This window comes from Tenebrio molitor, chromosome 9, assembly GCF_963966145.1.
Source record: "Tenebrio molitor chromosome 9, icTenMoli1.1, whole genome shotgun sequence".
Lineage (NCBI taxonomy): Eukaryota > Metazoa > Arthropoda > Insecta > Coleoptera > Tenebrionidae > Tenebrio > Tenebrio molitor.
In genome coordinates, this window is record NC_091054.1 from 163,010 (window position 1) to 185,851 (window position 22,842).

A 22,842-nucleotide genomic window follows, 5' to 3' on the forward strand; every position below is an offset into this window, starting at 1 on the left:
GTTTGCCACCACATAAGTTAGTATTGAAAGTTAATTGCAGGTTTTACCGATAGGCAAATTAACTGTAGCCTTGGCGAAACCTGGCCAATATAGCAATAAAAAACCTAACGAAATGTCAAAAAACGCGTTATTGTATTTTAAATATCGCATAGCCAAACTATACCTCATTTTTTCTATTATTGATTCAAAAAATTGAAATTCACGCATAGTTATCGGTGCCTGAAGTGGGTCATTTTCTAACGTGTATTTCTTTTTGCATTGTTAGTAAGATCGAAACCATAGAAACCATACAAAACAGTGTGTGAAATGCGATTTTACGCACACGACTATTTCTGTGTTTCAGTCCTTCAAGGTGCAAAGCAACTGCATAACCGAGACAATGCTGAGGGAGATATAAGCTCTAAAGTTGCATTTCAAGAGCTTTAAGAGGTTGTAGAGAATAATTCTCTCCTTTGATGTTGATTTTAAAAATAGATTTAAACGTGAAATGTTTATTAAACTTCTTACGTAAAATACAAAACCTCAAAATTCGCAGTAGTTTTGCATACGAAAAAAATTAACCAACTTTCTTGAAAAATTCCAACTCGACGCTTTTCATCTTTTGTGAAATCACCTTTAAGGCAACATTGCACCTCTGAAGCGTACCTTGATAATTCTTGATTGCTTTGACACACCTCTGAATGGGGGCGTTTCTATTCTCTTGATGCAAACCATCATAAGATCTTTCTTGCAGCAACAAATTCACAATATTTGCAACTTTCTCTATTCGTTTCTCGTCAACCAGCTTGATCCTCTTGCCCTTCATTCGTCCCTTGAAGAAGACCTCAACCTCACCTTCATTTTTGTTTTTCACGAGAAACTCTCGACACACCGCCCGCATCAGTCTAGTATCTTGGTCATTTACGTAACCTCTGTTCGGAAACCTTTTGTAATTTCTTATAAGACACATCAGTAGATATCTCATCAGTCTCATCCTCGGCGATGGCAGCGAGAAGCTGTTCGAGTAGAGAAACTTGTTGGATTTGGGCTCCACTTTGGTTTCTACCATAAGTTGACCTCCTTTCAGGCGAAAGTATTTGTATCTGATGTACCTCGGAAGATATTTAATTCGTTCTATGACATAGTGTTTGATGGTGTACGATTCTAATTCTGAAGAATATTCCATCTGTGCCTTCGAGTAAGACATTACAATTACCATGATGTAAACCACAATAGTTATTTGAAGAATCACAACGTAGAGAATTAAAATGAACATGGCGAACTTGAAGGGAATAAATCGAGTCATTGCCATCTCGCTGGGTCTGAGAGCCATGGTCATCATTACTCTTACTATCCTCACCATATAGTAAATATTTTCGAAATAGTTACCCACGAGGAGAAGAAGAGCTGATGCAGAAGCTACAAGTAAGATGACGAAAAGTAGAGTGGCTGACAAGAGGGTAACTGCGGCAATCGCCAACGTCTTTTCCAGTATCCTGAACATCACACCGAACCTGAGGAACTTCCACAAACGAACGGTCGCAATGCAGACTAAGAAAGCGGCAACTAAAGTCAAGAAATCTTCGATGTAGAAGAGGTAGAAGTAACTCAGAAACTGGTTGTGTTTTACGGTCTCCAAAACGTCCAGATAGCTACCGACCATTTGCATTCTCAAGGCAAAGAGCCCGATGCACATGACGCTCAAAAGAATAATGACAAAATCTGTCAATATCCAAAGGTCTTTGTAGAAAGTGTGAATCTTTCTAATCAATCCAACAGATTGCTTGAACAGCAACATCCCAACCCAAACCGTGAACAGGATAAAGAATCCGATGGTGGTCATCTCCAGTTCGTTCTGGACAAAGAGCATCCTTACGGCGTAAATCTGCAAATGTTGATCAACGTAACAGATTGGCAAAATCATCAATGGTGACCTCTATCCTCTTGTATATGTATCCAGAAGCACTCTGCTCGACGATGAGTTTCACCGCGTTGAAAATGTTGAAATTGGCGTTGTAGAGCAAGAATTCAATAAATATGACTCTGGTGTCGGGATTAATCCAAAGTTTTTTGAAAATTTTCAGAAAGTTGGCGTGCGAGTTGTAAAGCGTGCGCCCCAGGTAGACAACGTACCCACCACCAGAGTAACTGGAGAATTCTCCTAAGGTCAAGAGAAAGTAGAATCTTTAAGATGTTTCAAAATATCGTCAAATTCCAAGAAAGGCGAAACATATTTTTTTGGAGTAATTAAAAACGTACCAACTGTACCAAGCGTTTCAGTGTTTTCATGACTAGCGTACTTCCAAATATTCTTCAGTCTATCGTACTGCAGAAGAGGAGAGTACTGTCCCCATCGATAACCAAAAATTTTCTTCTCGGTGTAACGCTTCGAAAATTCCGGCCAACAACTCATATTCAAAAACTCCATCGCTTTGGGAACTTGACACAATTTCGGCTTGACTCTTTGCTGTCTGAGCCTTGCCACTCCCATAAACTTACTATTTAAATCTAACATCAGTCCTGGTGGTGCAATGACAAAATTCTCGTACCAAATCGTCGGATGCATACACGGAATAAGAGTGTCATTGATGTAATAATACAAACTATGGAAAGTCAAAGCAAAGATTATCATCAAAAGAAAAATTAATATCGTTACTCGTTGACTGTTTCTAGTTCTTTAAGACCAACCGTTCTGGTGTGTTCTCCATTCATCATTTCTTCTACTGTCATTTTACTGAGAACAACACGACTGTCCTTGTTGGCCAAGATGACAATGTACAAGATGATAACGTAGATGCCAAACATTAACAAATCTTCCAATTCGGAGATGATGAAGTTGCGATTATTAAAATGTATCATTTTTTCCTGAAAGAAGACGCTACCGAATGGAAAATTTGATTAGGTGAGGAAGAAAGTAGGAAAATGATAAAACTGGGTTTTCTTAATGGAAAGTCCACAAAAACAAGGATTTGAGAATTAGAAAAATGTAGATGCAGGAGCAATTATAGCAAGAAGTGAGAAAGCTGTAGTAGTGTGTCCAAGAAGAAAAAAGAACTAAATTTAGAGAGTACTGATCTGGACGAGAGGCGAGAAATAAGGAACAAAGAAGTACAAACTGCAATGTCCTTTTTCTGCAAGGGTTTGTACAGATGTTCAAAGTAAGGTCTTAGCAGCAAATTGCCAAATTCGGCATACAACTTCCTCCGTTGATCTTCTATAGCTCTCCAAATGTCAGACACTTTTCTTCCGATATCGTGTAACTAAAGGCTGATTAGAACACGAGAAAGAATTTGACTTGTAATTACCAATTCCAGTTTGCAGATGAAGTTTTGAAAGAAAACGAACACATTTTCGTAAATGAAAACTCCAAAGACGATCCCGATAGCGCAAGTCGTTAACCACACCAAACTTTTATTGTGTGGTACCCAAAAGCCAAAAACGATCAAAAGCATCATGGACATGACTATCAAAGTTATAACCAAAAACCTAAAAGAGTATAACATTGCTTTAACCAAACGGGATAGACTCACCAGCAAGCTATCGTAGATGAGAAGGGCAACTTGGCTTCCTGGGGGATTTTCGAGAACTGAAGTTTGGAAAATCTAAAAAAGTGTGTGAATTAAATGTGATCGTAATTAGAAAACAGTAGATACCGAAAGCACCAAGCTACGGCAATGTGCAGCATGAAGCTCGGAAACGAACTAATGAATGCAACAAAAACTGTATAGGCGGTGACGCTGTACTGCTGATCCAAAACATCCTTCATTTGTAAACTAGGAATTTCAAGAAACAACAAAGCGAGAGCATAGGTCGTCATGACAGTTGAAAGTATGACGGTGAGCTTCTTCGCGTAGGCGAAATTCCCTTCATGCTGCCACAAGTACCAAGTGTGGTACCTGTTGTGGAATTTAAAATTGAACGAACGATTCATAATAACAATCGGTTTTTCTTTGAAACGCTCGACCACGATATGAGTAGCCCCTTTGGTCACACTCAAATGCTGCTTCACCTTGAAGTACCATTCAGTACGCTGCTGCAGGTCGTAGATTATTATGTCTTTGCAGTACCTACAATTGTACCACTATAGATTGACCTCTCGCGGGATAGTCGTACCAAGCTGGGTGAGGACCGATCGAGTCGAACCACAACTCGATTTGTTGAAGATTTCCCAAATGGTTCTCGGTCGCTAGCAGGAACGTGTCGGTGCCAAATTGCTGAAGGAGTCGCTTTCTAGGGTCAGGGTAATTCAACACGTGCGGCTGCAAATGTGTCGTTAGAGAAGAGTTGATCAAATGTATTGGTACCAACAGCACTCGAATCTTTGTCGCCGGTTACTGTGATGGTCACATTGGACGAAGTACCGGACTTGTAACCGATTCCAGTTCGCACGATTATCAAATAGGCAAAGAGATGGTCGCCATTGTTATCGGCCAAATAGTAGATTTGGTGCTGGAAAGTTGTCAGCAATGGTATTACTAAAGGTTAAAAAAATTACATACTTTTTTCTGCATGATGCCCAACGTCAACAAGACAAGAAAGATGCCAAAAGTTACGACAACTGTTACGAAAATGATTTTGGTCGATTGGAGCTCTAATTCTATCTCTGGACGCCACACTTCTTGCTTCAAACTTCTGATATTTTCTTCATAACCAGCAAGAGTCGAGAAATTAGTGCATTGGCAATGGATGACGCTTGTGTTGCCTTCACTTCCTGGCTAAACCATAATTCATGAGATGTTACAATAAAATTATTTGGTACCTTGCAAGCCAATTCCCATTTGGATTTAAGCATCAACCAACGAATGCAATGGGACACAGTAAAACTGTACTGATAAGAGAGACTTTGAATGTTGCTGCTCGTTGCAGTTTCCCTGTTGACTAAGATGCCAACGTAACTGTAAATGTCGAAATCATGCTGGTTGATCATTATCAACGAAGACTTCTCCGACGTTACTTTGGTACTATTGACAAAATCTTCTACCTCTGGGAATTTAAAAGAAGTCACAACCACCTGTTGGTTTGTTTCAGAGTCAAAACATGCAAACGATTGTGTCAAATGAAACATTACGTCTAAAAATCGCGTTTGGGATAGGTTGTGGAAGTCAACGTGTAATTTTCGTCCTTTCGGCAGCCCAATCCTGTGCACTCGAATTTCATAATTCAGGTCGTCGTTTGACATGGTGCTGTATCCATCCGGGATGATAATCTCGTCGTGAAAAATGTTCAAATCAAAGACGTAGTCTCTCTTTCTTTCGAAAAATATATCTGTCGGCGTTTCAAAATTAGTCACGCGATCCTTGCACGTGGAATGCCAAAATTCTAGATTTATAATATTGGTACCCAATCGGGTGTGAGAAGGGTTCCACCACAAGAAGTCTTTCTTCCAGACGGACATCTACAAAAGCTTATGATGAGATGTTGATCTCGACGAAGGAAATGCTACCAGAATATCGTAGGAGTGGTGGTCGCCGACGAAGTCCTGCGATGGGATCACTAGAACTCCACTTGAGTGGATGCGAGCTTGGGCCAAACGGCTTCCAGTGTCTTTGAGGACGGAGGTGGAACCTGACGTTCCAAAAGTTTCTATCAAACCTTCGCCAGTTGCGGTCGTCATTGCCACAACTTTGGCAGCAGTCATAGTGCCTTTGATGATGTTGTGTGATGATTCTCTAAACTTAACGAGAAATAACAATCAAGTACATACATTAATAACAAACGGATGCAAACAAATTGATAATTATTTTTAACTTACCAAATCTACGTTTTTGTAGTAATTATCGTCATAGTCAATATAATTGGGGTAGTTCTCAGTGAGCAGTGGTTCATCCAGAGGAGGCGTTTGCGTTGTCACGTTGATTTTGGGCAAAGGTTCCATAATTTTGTAGTTCGGATTGGTTTGACTCTCGAAACATTTACTTAGGGTGCTAAACAAAAAAAAAAAACAAAAACAAGATAAACGCGAATGAAAGCAAAGGAAAAAAGCAACCTGGAGAGCTTGTGCGATTTCTCGGACATTTTGTGCGGGTATTTCTCGTCCTGGAGCAATTCCCACGACTTGTCCACCATTTTCTTGCAAATGGTGGTGGTGAACTTGGCCAGCAAAGGGTCAGCCTCCGCGGACACATTGTATGTAGCCAGAAGAGTCAAGGCCTCGCTCATTTTCAACACTTCATTGATGGAAGAGACCGGCGCCTGCAAACATTCAAACAACGGCAAATACATTCATCGAAACTCACTTTCAACATGTCTTCGGCCGCCATGTACTTGAGACTTTCGACGAACTGTGCGAACTCCTTGTTCTGGATTTTGCTCACGATCATTTCGTTGACGAGCGTGTGGAATATTTCCAAGGCCTCGTTTCTTGATTTGGGATCTTCACTGGCAACCAACTTGGCGATCGACTTCTCAGGCGTTTTCCCCTTGTAGATATCGTTCAAGATCTTGGCAACGTCTTCAGAAGATGTCGAATCTATGGTGGAGACCACTTTGGGGTAGACCTGAATTTCGATGTCCGGTCGGTCCTGCTTCACCACTTTCACAATAAAAACCTTTCCCTCCGATGGTGGCAACATGAAAAAGTTGTCTTCCACTTCTGGATAGTGCCCTTCGGTTATGAGATCTCCCTCGGTGATGTCTGCAAATATTTTTAGAAGTTGCTTCTTTTGCACAAACACAAAGTGTTGCTTTAAGCAAGCATTTTGCTAAGCTGACATCTTACCATCCTTATCTTTGACAAACAGTTCGTAGAAATTCCTTTCGTTCGGTGGGTCCTGGATACACTTCAACTGGTATTGAGTTGAGAGGGTGTCTCCACTTTCTGGTATTATTTTACATTCTTTCACATTAGCAGGTGCACCGAACTCTAAATCAATGGATGCAAGTCCATGATGTCCTACGTCGGACTTCAATTCCACACTTATGGTATATGTTCCAGGCTTGAGAACGTTCTTTTCGATGATGAACTTGGAACCAGTTCTACCGTTGCGAGAGTGTTTGTTGTAGTCGAAAGAAAATTGTGCAGATTTGGGCTTCGGCTCGATTGTCCATTTGTAAAATTCCTCCCGGATGTCGTCGCAGTTCTTGTGACACGTCACTTCCACAAATGTCACCAGTTTGTGATTCGACACATCTATCACTGGAGGACAGTTCTTCTTACAACTGCAAAAAGAAAAGATGAAACAGATTTGTTCACACCTGACAGAGGAAACGAGGGCAAAGTTCTTTGAATCTTCGGCAAAACGTTAGGTACCCGAGTTCCAAATCGGAAGCGTCCTTGGATACTGTGATAACTTTCTCGGTGTCTGCCGTAGTGCCGTAAGGCGACGTCACTGTTAGATAAATGTGGAACTCGTCGTCTTGAAGAACCGCATCTGCAGGAATGGTAAACTTGCTGGATTGAGATATGGGATCGGTCTTGCAAAAAGTCGCAGGTTGCAGCTTTTGGGTACACCTCCACCGGTACTTCAGTTTCGCATTGCTGTCGACGACCTCGTTGGTGTCAAACGATTCTTCCCCGTTCAACTGAAAGGACATGTGACTCGGTACCGTTCCGGTACTACCACCAGAGATAACAGCGATGGGTTTCTTTATCTCGATTTCGAAGTGGCACTCTTTTGGTGAGGTTTCGAACGCATTTTCGGGTCCACGGTGTCGCTAGAAGTGAAGGTTAAAGCAAACGTTTTAAGAGTTGTCGCTCTTTACGTTTTTTTTACGGGGAGCTTCTATGAAAAGTATGTAAGAACCAGGATGAAGATGAAATTTAGGAACCAACAGCTCATAGCATCCAGTATTGTATATTTCGCGCAGCCAATGATCAATTGGAACGTTTTCTTGCTTGTTTCCTTAAAGTTTCACTGGAGATAAATCGTTTTGGATCACATGGCACTTACCTACTGTTTTTACCAATCGATAGCTCCAGTCGTAGTTATAAACTGCTGTATCGTCTAAGCCGTTCCATCTTGGTCTAAAGATCAATTGAGCAGCTTGGGAAAATTTGCGAGAGGTATCATGACTGTAGAAACCAATAAATGTTAGTAAATGAGTCTTTGTAAGAAAACTAAAGTTACCAATTGGATACGTTTCCGTACTCGGCACATTTCCCGCCTACAATCAAAAACTGTTAAGTTGAGATCAATCAGAAATTCGTTGATCATTATTTTTCGAATTGTATTTGTGGAAATTAGAAACAAATCAAAAGGAAATAACTTACCGCAAATCATTAGGAGTAGTAAAACACTGCTGAGAATACATTCTACAAATAAAGGTTAAATGCATCCTTTATTAAAAAAAATGGACTTACTGATCATTCTGTGCTGGTTTGTGTTTTATTTGTTTATTTTATTTTTGAATCGAAACTTGTTCCTTGACAGTTGCGAGTTGTAAACAAATTTAAAGCCTCCGCAGATTTTTTGTGTTTTTATTTTAAACAAGATGTTGTTTTCGGAATTACTGCTGTGTGACATTATTATCTCCCCGGCGGCACGGCAATTTTGCCGGAGTACATACACTATTACGGATATTACTATCAAGTAATAGTGCAGTGCTTATCAACATAATTACCGGCGTCTTGCCTCCGCATTTTGACTTTGTTGTGTATTATGTTCTGTGTCAATGTTAAGGAACTTCCTCACGATGTGACATGAGTATAATAATATACCTTTTTGAATTTCAACTACCAATGTGTTATCTAAATCCAGAATTTTTAAATTTTTAAAAAGAGATTGCGGTACTATTCCCGTTGCTGAAATTACAAGTGGTAAAATCGAAATTTTTTCTAAACACCAAAGATTTCTCATAGCAACGGAGAGCTCTAAATATTTATTAATTTTTGTGTTATATGTCTGTGTTATATTATGTGAATTTGGAACAGCTATATCTAAAAGATATGCTTGCTTTTGTTGTTTATTTAAAATTATAATGTCTGGTCTGTTATGCTTAATATGAATGTCAGTTAAAATTGTTCTATCAAAATATAACTTGTAACTGTCATTTTCCATGGAAACTATTGGAAATCAATGAATTGAAAGAAAATTTGACAAAAGAAAAAAATAACCGATGCCTTAGATTCAACATAACTTCTAATCACATTTTTATTTTTATAAGAAAGAGACCCAAATAATATTTTATTTTGAAATTTTAGATAGAGGCAATTTAAATGCACATCGATATAGCACGAACATCTTGGAACCTGTTGTTCTACCTTAAACCTTATGCCCCATTCGTAGGGCAAGACTTCATTTATAGGCACGATAATAGACGGCCACATATTGCAAGGGTAATTTCCGACTAATTTAGGACTATTGAAATATCAGTTATGAAGTGGCCAGCACGTAACCCTGACCTCAACTCAATCGAACACTTATGGGATAATATGGAAAAACTGTTACAGGCAATGTAAGGACGTCTAAATCACTTCAGTCAGCTAACAAGAGCTCTTCTGGATATTTGGCAAAATATAGGCTAAAATCATAACAGAAACCTCATTTTTAACATGCCACTACGTTATTGAGCTACAATTAACGCTACAGGGGAGAATACAAGATTTCAGGAAAATAATCTTTAAATTTCGATGGTTTTTTCGATTTCTCATTTTTACTCATGATGTTACCTTTTCGAATTTTTGTATTTTTTTAATATTTATGTGCTCTTTTTTGTAAGAAAATGTGTTGAAAATATTTCCCATGGTTCAGCTGTTATTGTTGTTAACATATTTTTTTAAATATTTAAAAACTTGCTTTTTTAATTGAAAAAATCAAAGTGATGCGTTAATTTTGGAGTTCAGTGTATTTAAAAGACAGAAAGTGCATTATTTTTGTCAGTTTCTTTGTTTACATGTAGTTTGTAATAATTAACACTTTTTATACAGGGTCATTATAAATGATTGTCCCATCGCAGTAGGCGAAAATTATAACACATACAAAAAAAAAAAATTCTACTAGAATTTGGAAAACTTTAACATTGTAATACTAATTTGAGTTAGGAAAAGTGAAAAATTTCCTACTAAGGGCGGAATAGCTATTTATGCACCAAGGGCGTTACAACGATGATTACGCCCGGAGAACGATGAATTCAGCTCGAGGGCTTTAGCCCGAGAGATGGATATCGTTCGATGGGCGTAATCATTCGGTGACGCCGTGGTGCATACAAGATTTTATTTTTCACTATACGTGTTCTTTAAAAAGGAAAAAATTGGCATCTTTGCAATTATGAATTGATGAATTTAAGGCCCATACACAATGGCGTTAACGTTACGTCGATGTTAAAACGTTAATGTTAACGTTAGATCTAGAAATTCAAAATTACATGTATTTCATAGTGCACCGTTCACAATGACGTTATGATGAAAATTAATGTTGCATGATATTGTTAGCGTTAACGTTAGTTCTAGAAATGTTCTGGATTCTTAACGTTACATTCTAACATTAGCCAACGGAAATAATTTATAAAAAGTATTGAAATACACGTAATTAGATCTAACGTTAACACTAACGTTTTAACATCGACGTAACGTTAACGCCATTGTGAAAGGGCTGTCATAACGCCCGCTTATTCTTATTACGCCCTGTTTTATTCCCCGGTTGTTATGGACATGTTTACGTATTTCGTATCCTTGGAGTTATCATGCAATTATACTAAAGTGAAAAATAAATAATATTTCAACACTAAAAGTTCAATTTTGGTCGTTTCCTGGGATACGTAACGTAAAAAGTGGTATTTAATTGAGAGAAAAGCTTAAACGCCTTCACAATTTTTCATTACTAAATTGTTTCTCTATGGTAACGAAAGCAGAACAATTTTGATTTCGCTTTTTAATTTAGAAAGAATTAATAGAATATTAAAAATATCCAAATTTTATGTATTTTCCAAACTCCAGTAGAAAAAATCATGTGTGCAATACGTAGGAAATCCTTTTTTTTTCCGTACATCCCATGCGGAAAAAAATTACATTTCTTAACTTATTGCACAAATAGCTATACCTACTAGAATAAAAATTTTATTTTGTCCAGTTCTTTACACACGAGAAGTTTGTTGCCTTATACCCCAAACACCCTGTATATTCACTTATTCACATTATTTTGAAAATTTTTATATGGAGCGGCAACCATAAATTTTACATTCAGTTTTTACACCAACTTAGACTACAATCATTTAGAATAACCCTGTATTATATTTGGATATTACTATCGCAGGATGCCGATATCTCATATCAGCAACTTATCAAAGCGATGCTAACCCTTTCGTTCGTCATTTAACAAACTCTCGTTTAATTAAACACACTTGTTGATCACGTCAACCTATTCGGTATTGATTTTGTTCAGACATGCTCAGTAGTCCCAACTACTAGTCTACAATCCGCAATATGTTCGCCGCTTATTAAAATACGCCACAGAAATGGAAGACCTATTGCTGAACATCGTCAAAGAAGCCACGGGCACGAAATTGGCAAGTCTGAAACAAAGCGCACAAGAGGCTCACGGTAAGTCTCCCTTCGTCACCATCCCTCGCTCCATTACTCGCCACATTACCGATTCCAGATCTGCTTTGCAACCAAAACAGCCTACTCCGCAGCCCCAGTCACGAACTGCGAACCGGCTGCTTCGTCCCTCTGAAGCTGTCCCTGGAAAGCAAGAAGAGCAAGCTGGTGTCGCTCGCCCTCACCGGCTTCAACGTAAGTCTCCTCACCACCTGCGATGCAACAAGTACACAAAAACCCAATTGCAGAAAATCGTGAGAGATGAGCGCTTTCAGTCGGGAACGGAGCCCGAAGATGACTCCCTCTGGCTCCCTGCGCAGCTGCTTCTAGCAACTTCTTCGATGCTATCGCAGTGCGAAGACACCCAAGTGCACGTCTTGAGAGTGGTGCTGAATCTGGCGTGCTCGGCCAGTTGGGCCTTAAATGGGAGGCTGGTCATGCTGCTGATAGGGCGGTGTGGAGAGGCGTACGAGAACGGGACTCAGCCAGTGAGGGCGGCGGCGCAAGCCGCCGCCAGCCAGACTTTGACTGCGTTTTGCACCTTCTTGGGTATATATATTTTTTTTTATCTAATAATCAGAAAAGAGTAGCGAAGGGAATTAAAAAAGATATGTTCAGAGATGTCATTTTTAATCATTTGTTCATCTTTTTTAAAAAACATTAACCGAAACTCCTTTTTAAAAGAAAAAATATTGTCTGTAACTGCTTAAATGTTCCAGACGAAGAATGCCAAGAAATCTTACAACAGCAACAAAAGCACAAAAACTCGGGAAGCAGTGCTGAGATGGTGTACACGAAGACTTCAGCAGTGGCTTGTTTCAACGAAGCAATACCAGTGATGCAGTACCTTTGTAGCAGATTAGAAGAAACTAAAGCGTACTGGATTTGAAGATTTGAATTTCTGTTTCTAACGACGTGTTTTCAGGCAGCCCAAATCCAGCGACATCACCGTTTTTCTCCTGGAGTGTCTTCTGACTCTGGTCAACACCCTTCCCCACACTGTCCATTCAAACATCCACTTCACCACGTTCCTTTGGCAAAGATTTTGTCCGGCTTTGCTGTCTCTGCTTGGAGCACCTGGAGATCCAAGCGGTCACTGCTTGACCACCAATCAGTCAAAAATCATATACAGCATTGGGATCCAAGTGGTGAGGTTAGTGGGCAGAGAACGCGCCCTCAGACCGGTCCTGGAGGCCCTCTTTCATCGGATGCTCCTCCTTCCGAGCCCTTTGAAAAGACTGGAACCGCTAAGAGCAGCTCGAGAACTGTTACGATCTCCTGGAAGACTCGCCGATTTGCTTTTGTTGAGTGGGGCAATCCACAGACACGCCGGAGATGACATGGCAATAATACGTCTGTAAGTAGCAACACCTTCTGCAAAACGGTAAACTGAAAAAGAAGTCTGCAGGATTATGGACTCAATAGAGGAGTCGTCACAGTGCAGCGACACCAACGTTCTTTTGGCCAGCGTTGAGTGCGTCGGAGCTCTTTTGGGGTCCTTGGAGGCGCTCTGCAGAGGCGAGGGTCTCAACCAAGAAGGTGCAGAAATTGCGAATCTGCGCTATACGACCTTGGAACAAGCAGATTACACCGGACCCTTGACTTATCAGTCGTTGGCGAGGCTTCCAAAACCATACAGGTTCAATTCTTGGATTTTTGTTTTCTCCTTTGAGCTGTTTTTGTTTGTTGTAGGGATGTTGTAGCAAATTTAAAGTGTCAAAGTGATTCAGACAGTAGCGGAATTGAGGGTAACATCCCCGACATCGAGGGTGGGTCAGAATCTGACTGTTCTGGAGCTACGGAAGGTCCAGAAGAGTATGGAAGTCAGTCAGAAGATAGTATCATGGACGACGACAGCTTTTTGACCAATCAGCAGCTGCAAAAGTTGCACAAACTCCCGAAATCGCTCCATCTGGTAACGCTTTTCGCTCTTTTATGGTACGTTGTCTAATTGTCTGTGAAGGGTCGCAGCGGATTGGAAGAATGCAACACCGACGTCGAAAGACACAACGCACGACATTTCGTCAAGACCCTCCAGAACATTCTGTTGCCAAATCTTCTGTCGTTGAGGTCCTCGATTCAGGTCGACGAAGTTTTGCAAGAGTTCGCGTCAAAGTGTTGCCAACACAACTCCGCCCAAAGCTACGAAATTTCGACGATAATGAACGCAGATGGCGTCTACTTGGCAACATATTCGGCTCTTTTGCTAGACTTGAAACTGATCCAGTCTGGACATTATGACGTCAACAACAAGGATGCCAGTGTACCAATTACTGAGGCTCAGTTCGTTGAAGAGATCCATGGTAGTGGGGTTTTGGTGTACGTATCTGCAACTTGGCTATGCGAGCTCTACCAAAACGTCCTCGCCAGGTCCTTGTTGTTGTCGGCAGGTTACGACCCCAAAGCTCTCCAACAACCAGCTCTCGTGAATTTACTAACAGGTACTGCAATTTTCTTCGCATGCTCCAACTCCTTGTGTTGTTGTTGTTGAAGATGTGGGCGGGTTATGCCCCTCACAACTCCTCTCCGACTGGCAGAAGCTGCAGAAAGTCCACGGGACTCCCGACAGTAGTCCGGAAGTCGAGGCCGGGATCAAATTGTCAAGACGAGTTCTGACGTGCTGTTGGGCCTCCGTGGTCTCAGTCTTGGGGACGCCTCTGGGCGAGAAGACCAACTTCACGGGGACTTCGGCGCTGAGTCGCTTGGTGGCGAGGAGGGCGAGACAGAAACATCGCCAAAGAATCCGCGACGATATCATCACGGCTTGTCTGGAGGGACTGCACAAGGTTTGATACCCAACTTGTCCGGTCTTGTTTTCAACTCGCACCTTCCAGGCCGCCAGTTTGAGCAACATCCTGAGGCTCCAGTCGCGAAGCTGTAGCATTTTGGCCCTGCTTTCCGCCTCGTCTTGCAAGAATCAAGGCGCCAAGCTGCCGGCGTCGCACGCCTTGTCTTTGGACGTCCTCCTCTCCAAGGGACTAGCTCTGGGTTCGCACAGCGCTGCGTGCTGGCCCCACGTCTTCAACGCGTGCGTGGCCGTCGCCAACTTGGAGCACGCCCTCTTCAGCAAGACCGGCTCCACGCAACTCCTGATGGTGGCCCAGAACACGCAAAACAACACTGTCACTTCGAGCACTTACACCAACAGTAATGAGAGATTAAACATGACTTTTAATATCAGTAACGACGAAGAAACTTGGTAATTTGGCTCGACATTAATTTGATTTTTGTTAATAGGACGTTTGGATTGCAGTGTGGATGTGTACAGTTTTCTACACAATGCATCCTACTCATCGTCGTCGAACGCGTCCCAGAACGACGCCTCCATCGCCGAAATCGTCGAGAGGAGTGGGGCCCACAACGCCCAGAGTCAAGGGATTTTGAGGGGGGTCCATGCTGCTAAAGTGTGTTGTGTTCTGTCGCAGAAGGCGGACGAGCTATTTCACTCGGCGGCTCTGCGGCTGTCGTTGCCGGGGCTTTGCAGTTTCTTGACGGAGTTGTGTAAAGCGTCGCATACTCAGGTACAGTTTGTGGACAATTATTAGGTATTGGACAGAAATACATTTTTGTTGTCGTGCTTGACTTTACAATACTTTGTAAAAAAAATTAAACTGTCTACAACGTGAACCTAACCTCACTTTCTCAATACGGAACGGACAAATTTCTCATTTATGTTTAGAATGCGTTATGGAAACTTTGCAAAAATACGTTATTTTCCGTGGTGAACGTGGTAAATCAATAAGACAAACTTGAGCGACGGAAAAAAAATAGGTAAACTGTGACATGAACCTAACCTTACTTTTTCAATCAGACAAATTTCTCACTTGGAAATACTGTTGCACGCTTCTACATTTCTTCTTTATTAATGCAAACAATTATAAATCTAAATTAACATTAATTATTTCGTAAAAGTAAAGGGTGTTTTTTTAAATTTGGCATCGAAGTAGGCGTTGGAGAGTCGATCTGACCACTCGTGTAAAAGTGTAAGATTTAAACAGCTGATCCGTGATCCGTAACCTGTATAGTGCGTTCACAATCGACAGTTCAACGGCTGCTTCGACGCCAAATTTAAAAAAACACCCGTTATATTAAGTATCGTGCGTTCATTTAAATTTATCCTCAAAGTAGGCGTTGACGACTCGATTGTGAACGTACTATAGGTACGGATAAAGAATCACAGATCAGCTGTTTAAATCTACGCTTTTACACGAGTGGTGCGTTCTCAATCGACTCTCCAACGCCAACTTTAAGGATAAATTTAAATGATCGCACGATATAATAGGCATTCACGATGAGCCCATTTGTAACACAAAGTTAATAAAATTATTTTGGCAATTTTGACTTTTCCTTTAACGGAAATTAAAATTATTTTTACACGCATCATTTCCTTACGAATATTAAAATAATAAATCTGGCAATGGGGTGGCAAGAAAATGTTGAACACACACTGACAGAAAAAAAAAGTTGCATCTGTTGCATCACTGAATCAGTTAGTCCAACATGAAAAGAAAAAATTATAGCCAACTCGGTCCCAAAAAGATCGTGAATGCCTAATGCCTGCAATATGTTTTCAGTTGTTCACTCGCTACGAAGACACCCCGCGTCAGCAAAAAAAATGGTGGAAGAAGGAGTTGGAAGCGCAGCAGAAACCCCCCGCCACCCTCCTCTTGCACCGCATAGGGGAAGTGACCCTCAAGTGCATCCGCTCCGGACGTCCTCTGGTCCACACCATGAAAGTCTGGTCCATAGTGGGGCCCCACTTCATGCAAGCCGCCTGTCACAAGGACCGAACCATATCGAAGAAAGCCGTTCAGTGCATCCACGACGCCGTCACCGCTCTTCTCAACGAACAAGCCGAACTCCCCCACTTCCACTTCAACGAAGCCCTGATCAAGCCCTTCGAGAATCTGCTCTGCTTGGAGCTGTGCGACATGGACGTGCAAGACCAGATCGTCTCGTGTCTGTGCGAATTCGTCGAAGCCAACAGAACCGAGATCTGCTCGGGTTGGCGGCCGCTTTTCGGCACCCTCCGAGTCGCCAATGCCAAAAACAACGCGGCTGCAATTCTCGACGTCTTCAGAATCTTCCTCTCCACCGATAACACTCTAGTGTTCTCCAATGCCGCCCTGGACTACATACTGTGTCTGTTGTCGCACATCAAGAACGCCAACTTCGACGACGGCGAAGTGCCGGTTCCGGTCAAGCCCCCGGAAAAGAAGAACCTGACCTTCTTGGACAAGGATGGCGACTTTCCGTCCAAGTTGATCCTAGGTCCGGTAGATTTGTGCATAGAATCACTCAAGCTCCTCCAGAACTGCGCCGCCATCTTGTCCATGATGTACAACATGCCCAAATGTCCCACGTTCAACATGACCCATCGCATGAGCATCGACACCGACCCTCAACTGGTCGATCCGGTCATCCAGAACGTCGAGATCGTCAACTTCAACCAAGACTCTCTGGACTCCATGAGTTACAGCGTTTTGTCGACCAGGCACGATCTGGAAAAATGCGAGACCAGCGGGATCACCCTGTCCAAAATGGACCGGCAGAGCAACGTCCTCAAGATCTGGTACATCCTCCTGGAGGGACTCTCGTCGGCTTCGATCATGTCAGCCCACAAGAACCAACCCTATGTGGTGGAGACGCTCTTCAAGCTTTTGAGAGATCTGATCGACAACCCCGGAGTCAACTTCGGATTGTACTGCATCAACCATCTTTTGCTCCCCATGGTGCAGAACTGGATGCGACAGAATTCCAAAATCCAGAAGCCTGGAGAGATCTGGCAGAACTTCAAGCACTGTTGCGGACTCGCCAGCGAGCTGGTTGTCGACTATTTGCACCACTTGCAAGGTTTCGACAGGAAAGCAGAGCAAGCTATGGAAAATCCAGCCGCGACCCTAGCTCTGAAACAACTCCTTTTGATTCTGGTGGAGTGTATCACCCAACCTAGCGAGAATATAGCTAGATTGGGGACTTCTTGCATCCGCCATGTCATTTTGAGTGCTGGCAAGATTCTTACACCGTCTCAGTGGGAGATTTTGGTTGTGGCTCTGCATAGAGCTTGCACCATCAGTTTGAATCCTTTGCACCAGCTGACTCTAGCTTTCAAAGAGAACTCTGATAGCTTCTATGGAGACCTGGCTACTGTTAAAGTCGCCGCGAGGAAAGACAGTACGGTTTCGGAGAACGAACGTCTGTACGAGCTCGCCCAGCAAGTTTTCCTGATGCAGTGCCAACGTAGCTGTCAGAAGTGCTCAGGCAAACTGTGCGAGTGCGACATCAACGTCGTCATTGACGACCGCAGCTACGTCTTCCTCTTGTACCCTCTGGACATGTCGTCCATCCTGAATCCGGACCTGTACACGGTGAGAGTACCGTTCAGGAACCTGGTGGTGGGGATTCTGGCCCACCAAATGCTCATCCAGACCATATCGAGCGCCCTCTTGCAGAACTTGAACCACATCACACCGATCTTGAACATTCTGCAGATCAGCTCGTGCAGTTTGAGAGGCATCTTGACGCACGTCAACGCCAAACACGTCGACATCTTGTTGAAGTGTCTGGAAGTGTCGAACGTGAGAGCCAAACAGTTCGACGTCAGGCCCGGCCTCAAGTTCCTCACCCAAAAAGTGGGTAATTTGAGCAAAGCCGCCAATTTGTACACTCAAGCCAACACTTCCGAAGTCGTCCAGATAATCGTGCTGATAGAGCTGTGTCTCGACGGAATCGAAAAGTACACGATCGGTCCGAAAGATCTGAAAGAGTTGTTGGCTCGAGACGTGAAGGTGAAGTGTTCGACGGATCTGGACTACGTGGAGCAGTTCTTGAAGAAGCTGCAGAACAAGTGGGAGTATCTGTGCGAGTCCTACGTCAATTTGACCATCAACATTCCGGAGAGCGTGTCGCAAGACAGCGACGACGAGTCGAAGAGCTCCAGCGATAATTTGAACGAGAGGGTGGTGAGGGATCAAGAGGACAAGCCCAGGCCGTTCAAGCTGTCGGATTTCAAGCAAGAAGAAGACAGTTTGAGTTCCAGTACGGATTCAGAGGGGTACTTGGAGAAGGAGGTGTTGCCGAACATAAAAACCGATGAGGATGGGATCTGCGACACGAGCAAAGGCGAGCACAAACTGAAGCCGAGCGCCAGCCTGGACGAGACCATCCTGAAGAAGACGAAGAACGAGCCGTCGTCGACGGACGACGAGACCAACGAGATGGCCGCCAAGTACACGAAGCAGGCGTACGACAAGTACAAGATCGAGCTGAATTCGATCAAGTACGACACGAACACGCTACTCCAGATGCGAAAGTCGACAATCTCGAGCGACAACATAGTGACGAGCTGCGGGGACGGCTTCGACGGGAAAAAAACCGCCACCCCCAGCCCTCGGATCAACCCGTTCATGGTGTCGAACGTGGTTCCGCCGCCGCAGCCGATCCCACCGGAGATCCAGCAGCAGAGGGCCATTAGTATCTTCAAGGACTCGGAGGCGCACAAGACGACCAGAATCGAGACCATGGAGGCTTGTCTGGAGCTGCTGAGCAGTCTGTCGTCGGAGAAGTTGTCGCCGTTGGCAACGGTGCTGAAGCAAGGAGCGGTGCTGCTGATCGCGGCGCAAGACGAAAAGATCAAGACGGCGGCGGAGAATCTTCTTGATCGGATGAACATCTCGTATATCGACCACGACAATTTCTAATTTCCATCATCGTTTAGGTTTAGTCCAATCGTGCACTGTTAAGGGTAAATCTGCTTTATAATAACCAACCAATCAAAATCTTTAACGAATTCCTTTCGAAGACTGGTCCCTAAAGTCTGATCGGCGAGCATCTGAAATTTTTATCGTGCTACTTGTATTTCGTCTAGGGTGAGAAAGTAGGTGTAGGATAAATGTAAAAAATTGCTGTATTTTATGACAAATGTACAGAAATGGTAGACAATAAAGGCGAGCTGCTCTTATACGAAATTATTTATTAAAAATAGTTGCACAATTTGAATACTGGACGAGTTTAGTCTTTGCCTCTCCCTAGATCGTAGCCTAGATTGCGGATTCCTTGCATTACGACGTTCGCCGAGATCCTCACTTCTCCGTAACTGACCGTTTGAATCACTGGAAACAAAACATCGGAAAAATACGGTACCTACCTACGTTCTTAAATCGGCAATTATAAAAAATGTAAAACGCTAGTTGGTGTACAGAAATTAAAGTTTTAAAGAGAAGGGAGAAACCAGATTTGCAAAAACTTTCATTTAAATATCTGGATTACTAAAAGCGACGCTCAAAATACTTTCTACTTCCTCCAGTATTTTTTATTAATAAGTATTTATTTCCTGTAGGTATTATATTTTTTGCTTCTGTTTGAATTTTTTTGATCTTCGGATAATATTATTGTTGATAATCATATCTGGATTACGGATCAGCTGTTTAAAGCTAACCTCACTTTTTACGTTGTTTGTGTTTTTACTCTGCAGACTGACGAGTGGTGCGTTCACAATCGACTCTTCAACCCCAACTTTGAGGTGAAATTTAAAAAAATACCCGATATAAACCTCCCTCTCTCTCTCTCTCTCTCTTGCAGAACCTCTGACACGTGACATTTCAATCTATGTAAAATTGGAAACAAACGTCCCAATTCATCTAAAACTACGCAAAGAAATCGATCTTACGGTGATTTCCGGCAGTGGTGGCTAACATTTTCGGCTGCAGGAGCTCCGGCTGATACCCAAAGAACGATCCTACGTACCCCAGCAGCGACGACCCCACCGGCTTGGCCAGCGAAACGTCCAGCTTGTGAACACCGGGCCTCAGAGGCATGTGCACCCTCCCGTATCCCTCGAGCTGCATCCCTTTGTAGACGCTGAGCACGATCTGCGGCCCTGCAATTCCGTTTTCGATTAGGGGGCCCGGAATGGGTGGGTGCATCGTACTTACAGCCATAGATGTTTGTGGATTTGAAATTAATTTCCAAGGGGAAGTTCAGGACGACCTTATCTCCGTTTACCACGACGTTGGATGTTTGGGATAAGCCGGCCTCCAAGCCCCCGATTATCTTCCAGTCTGCCCCCGTGACGAACTCGTACTTGCAGTGCCAGGAGGTGCCCGACGGGGCCAAAATGTCGACGTATTCGATTTGACCGGTTATGGAGACTAGAAAGGTGCCGTCTGACATAGTCTGGACAGGCTAAGGCCATTCTTTATCAATTATGAACGGTGTTTGTATTGCACCGACCGGTGCTGTCAATCGATAAAAACAGCTGGTTAGGGGGTAATGCTAATGACATACGGGGGACGTTGCCATGGCAGCAGTTGTTTGTATAAATACACAAGTGTTGCGAGGTAACGGGCGATCAAAAATTTTTACACACTTGCTTACTTAATCCTGATGCCATTCTAAGTACCATTTCAGGTGTAAAGAATGTGGGAGTTGAGTTATTATGTGGGTTTTTCTCCTCCACATCTTTTTCCATTCTTTTCGATCTTGCGTTTTTTGTTTCACTTCTTCCCACCTAGTTTTTCCACTGCCGCTTTTTATTCGGTCCAAGTTCTTCTGGGTCGTTCTTTCTTTCTTTTCTTTAAAGTCCTGCCTCAAAAATCCGTCTTACTATTTTCTCAACTCCCATCCTGTTTATGTGTCCGAACCACCTCAACTGTCTGCAGAGTTGGTTTTATGTTCATGTTTTCTGTAAAAGTAGAGTTTATTATTCTGTCTTGCTTGGTTTTTCCTTATATTTTTCTGAAAAATCTTATTTCTGTTCTTTGTATTTTACTTTTATGTTTTTGTGTTACGTTCAAATCTTTTTTGCCGGAGTTTTTGTTTTTTATTGCTGAAAGAAAGAAAACGCGACAAAACATAAACTCAAGACAAAAAATTCATCTGGCAAGCCTTAAGAAAATTAAATATAGCACAACAACAGGAAGAACAATTCACGTCTTTTGATCCTGATGAAGTAAATAAATATTTTTTATCTGTATTTAGTCCACCAAATAATTGTACGACTACTGTAGATAGCTTAAATTGAAAAAAATATAAAGAGAATTGTAGCTCTCAATTTAGATTAACAACTATTGAGTTATAAATTATAATACATAATAAAAATTCGAGGATAGGTATTATTAGAATTAGTTAAAAAGTCGAGGTTTTCCTGATGACACTCAAGTATACTATCATTTTGCAGCTAATGAAATTAGTGATTCTTGTATACTTGCTCCAAGAGGCCCCAGGCAATGTTTTCTTTTTCTGGTAGGAACTGAAATCTAACCGACGATGCATGCGTTCGACAAGTCAAACGGCCAATTATTTTTTCAACGGTGACACATTTATTCTATTTACCTGGTTACTTTGGTCAGTTGGATTCAAAGCTGGTGTTGTTTTATAGTTATTTTTGCCGCGTGGCATTTTCACAGACCCGGAATCAGAATAAACTAGGCATTATATTCTTATTTTAATTCATTTGTGGTGGTGGTTAGTGTATATTACTATTGCGTGTAGTCAATAATGAAGAGATCGACTATGATGAAGACTGCAACAGTGAATATAATGATAAGTACGTGTTAATTTTTGTAAAAATAATAATAATTTTTTAAGGGTGTTGATAAAAGTTAATAATAAACAAAGCAAATGTTTTTATTTTTTAATAAAGTTTTAGTTATGTAGTTTTGCTTTAGATTTTTTGCATGATATGATTATTTATTATTTTGGAGGTGGGATAGGAAGATTTTAGGATTTTTTAAGAATATATTTTAATTTTTGGCAAGATGTTTACATAATTCCATGTGGTTCTTGCTGGCGTTAACAATTCAAATACGTACAGTTAATTTCAAAACTATAGAGTACACCTAATTTTCTACAGTGTAAAATGCACTTACATTTTTTGTCAAAGATCAATGATCAATGTCAATTTTAACAAACAAAATGCCTAATACCGAATACGCGAAAGTGGTCATTCTTTCCAAATTAGAAGAAGGGTGGTCGATTCGGAGGGTAGCCAATATTATAACATCGTGAAGAGCACCGTGTAGAAAGGATAAAACAAACAATATTATGGTGCTCTAAAATATCATCAGCGACATTTATGTTGTCAATCTTACCTAACCTATACAAAAATATGACGTCCACAATCCCCATTTCAAAAAGGCATCTTCACGTGTGGAAAAAACTGTAATAAATCGACTTCTTGATTTTTGAGGTGTACTCGGTAATTTTGAAATTAACTGAACATACAAATTAATGTTTAAATTGTTATTAGCTAAGTGAGCGTTTTTTTTTATTTGCAATATCTAGATACATATATCGCTTTACGTTATTTTTTAGTTATATCTTATATCTTTTTTTGAGGTTCATAACATCATAACCTAAATCACTTGTTACATAGACTTCAGTCTTCAGTC

General features: G+C 41.8%; 4 protein-coding genes across 5 annotated transcripts; 1 reads left to right on the top strand and 3 right to left on the bottom strand.

Annotated features, from left to right (window-relative positions):
* Positions 1-337: 337 nt before the first annotated feature.
* On the bottom strand, positions 338-4,422 carry LOC138139097 (polycystin-2-like). Its single transcript, XM_069059266.1, has 9 exons — positions 4,288-4,422; positions 4,093-4,238; positions 3,633-4,046; positions 3,510-3,581; positions 3,285-3,465; positions 2,636-3,239; positions 2,239-2,582; positions 1,914-2,140; positions 338-1,864 (listed from the first exon to the last, which is right to left on the bottom strand). The coding sequence occupies exons 6-9, from the start codon at positions 2,836-2,838 to the stop codon at positions 557-559; spliced, it is 2,082 nt and encodes a 693-aa protein (XP_068915367.1). The 5' UTR covers positions 2,839-3,239; positions 3,285-3,465; positions 3,510-3,581; positions 3,633-4,046; positions 4,093-4,238; positions 4,288-4,422; the 3' UTR covers positions 338-556.
* LOC138138513 (polycystin family receptor for egg jelly-like) lies at positions 3,040-8,991 on the bottom strand. Its single transcript, XM_069058491.1, has 21 exons — positions 8,279-8,991; positions 8,189-8,230; positions 8,046-8,082; positions 7,869-7,990; positions 7,681-7,820; positions 7,229-7,632; positions 6,698-7,137; positions 6,216-6,613; positions 5,966-6,171; positions 5,732-5,903; positions 5,423-5,653; positions 5,048-5,374; positions 4,739-4,990; positions 4,479-4,694; positions 4,288-4,428; positions 4,093-4,238; positions 3,633-4,046; positions 3,510-3,581; positions 3,285-3,465; positions 3,096-3,239; positions 3,040-3,054 (listed from the first exon to the last, which is right to left on the bottom strand). The coding sequence occupies exons 1-21, from the start codon at positions 8,283-8,285 to the stop codon at positions 3,040-3,042; spliced, it is 4,107 nt and encodes a 1,368-aa protein (XP_068914592.1). The 5' UTR covers positions 8,286-8,991.
* A 1,596-nt stretch (positions 8,992-10,587) lies between these two features.
* Positions 10,588-19,419, top strand: LOC138139095 (brefeldin A-inhibited guanine nucleotide-exchange protein 3). 2 transcript variants are annotated; one of them, XM_069059265.1, is made up of 12 exons: positions 10,588-11,455; positions 11,514-11,647; positions 11,701-12,001; positions 12,172-12,328; positions 12,378-12,809; positions 12,861-13,091; positions 13,145-13,367; positions 13,416-13,893; positions 13,946-14,238; positions 14,287-14,632; positions 14,690-14,973; positions 16,027-19,419. In XM_069059265.1, the coding sequence occupies exons 1-12, from the start codon at positions 11,371-11,373 to the stop codon at positions 19,150-19,152; spliced, it is 6,090 nt and encodes a 2,029-aa protein (XP_068915366.1). In that variant the 5' UTR covers positions 10,588-11,370; the 3' UTR covers positions 19,153-19,419. The 2 variants fall into 2 exon arrangements, with proteins under 2 accessions (XP_068915366.1, XP_068915365.1); XM_069059264.1 differs by having other exon boundaries at positions 10,589-11,455; positions 14,287-14,651; positions 14,706-14,973.
* LOC138139099 (B9 domain-containing protein 1-like) lies at positions 19,405-21,546 on the bottom strand. The gene is made up of 3 exons (XM_069059269.1): positions 20,386-21,546; positions 20,121-20,330; positions 19,405-19,563 (listed from the first exon to the last, which is right to left on the bottom strand). Exons 1-3 carry the CDS (start codon positions 20,621-20,623, stop codon positions 19,463-19,465), a joined length of 549 nt encoding a protein of 182 aa, XP_068915370.1. The 5' UTR covers positions 20,624-21,546; the 3' UTR covers positions 19,405-19,462.
* Between the last annotated feature and the right edge of the window lie 1,296 nt (positions 21,547-22,842).

What these genes read in the sequence shown, in the direction of transcription:
- LOC138139097 (XM_069059266.1), bottom strand. Translation starts at nt 2,838, where the DNA reads ATGATACATTTTAATAATCGCAACTTCATCATCTCCGAATTGGAAGAT. An exon ending in GAACTAGAAACAGTCAACGA is followed by an intron (nt 2,583 to 2,635) that starts GTAACGATATTA and finishes GACTTTCCATAG; the next exon opens with TTTGTATTATTACATCAATG. An exon ending in TGAAACGCTTGGTACAGTTG is followed by an intron (nt 2,141 to 2,238) that starts GTACGTTTTTAA and finishes TCTTGACCTTAG; the next exon opens with GAGAATTCTCCAGTTACTCT.
- LOC138138513 (XM_069058491.1), bottom strand. An exon ending in CCCAAACGCGATTTTTAGAC is followed by an intron (nt 4,991 to 5,047) that starts GTAATGTTTCAT and finishes ACAAACCAACAG; the next exon opens with GTGGTTGTGACTTCTTTTAA. An exon ending in AATGGGAATTGGCTTGCAAG is followed by an intron (nt 4,695 to 4,738) that starts GTACCAAATAAT and finishes ATTATGGTTTAG; the next exon opens with CCAGGAAGTGAAGGCAACAC.
- LOC138139095 (XM_069059264.1), top strand. Translation starts at nt 11,371, where the DNA reads ATGGAAGACCTATTGCTGAACATCGTCAAAGAAGCCACGGGCACGAAA. An exon ending in GACATGGCAATAATACGTCT is followed by an intron (nt 12,810 to 12,860) that starts GTAAGTAGCAAC and finishes AGAAGTCTGCAG; the next exon opens with GATTATGGACTCAATAGAGG. An exon ending in GTCTGGAGGGACTGCACAAG is followed by an intron (nt 14,239 to 14,286) that starts GTTTGATACCCA and finishes CGCACCTTCCAG; the next exon opens with GCCGCCAGTTTGAGCAACAT.
- LOC138139099 (XM_069059269.1), bottom strand. Translation starts at nt 20,623, where the DNA reads ATGTCAGACGGCACCTTTCTAGTCTCCATAACCGGTCAAATCGAATAC. An exon ending in ATCCACAAACATCTATGGCT is followed by an intron (nt 20,331 to 20,385) that starts GTAAGTACGATG and finishes ACGGAATTGCAG; the next exon opens with GGCCGCAGATCGTGCTCAGC. An exon ending in CACCACTGCCGGAAATCACC is followed by an intron (nt 19,564 to 20,120) that starts GTAAGATCGATT and finishes TTTTGTTTCCAG; the next exon opens with TGATTCAAACGGTCAGTTAC.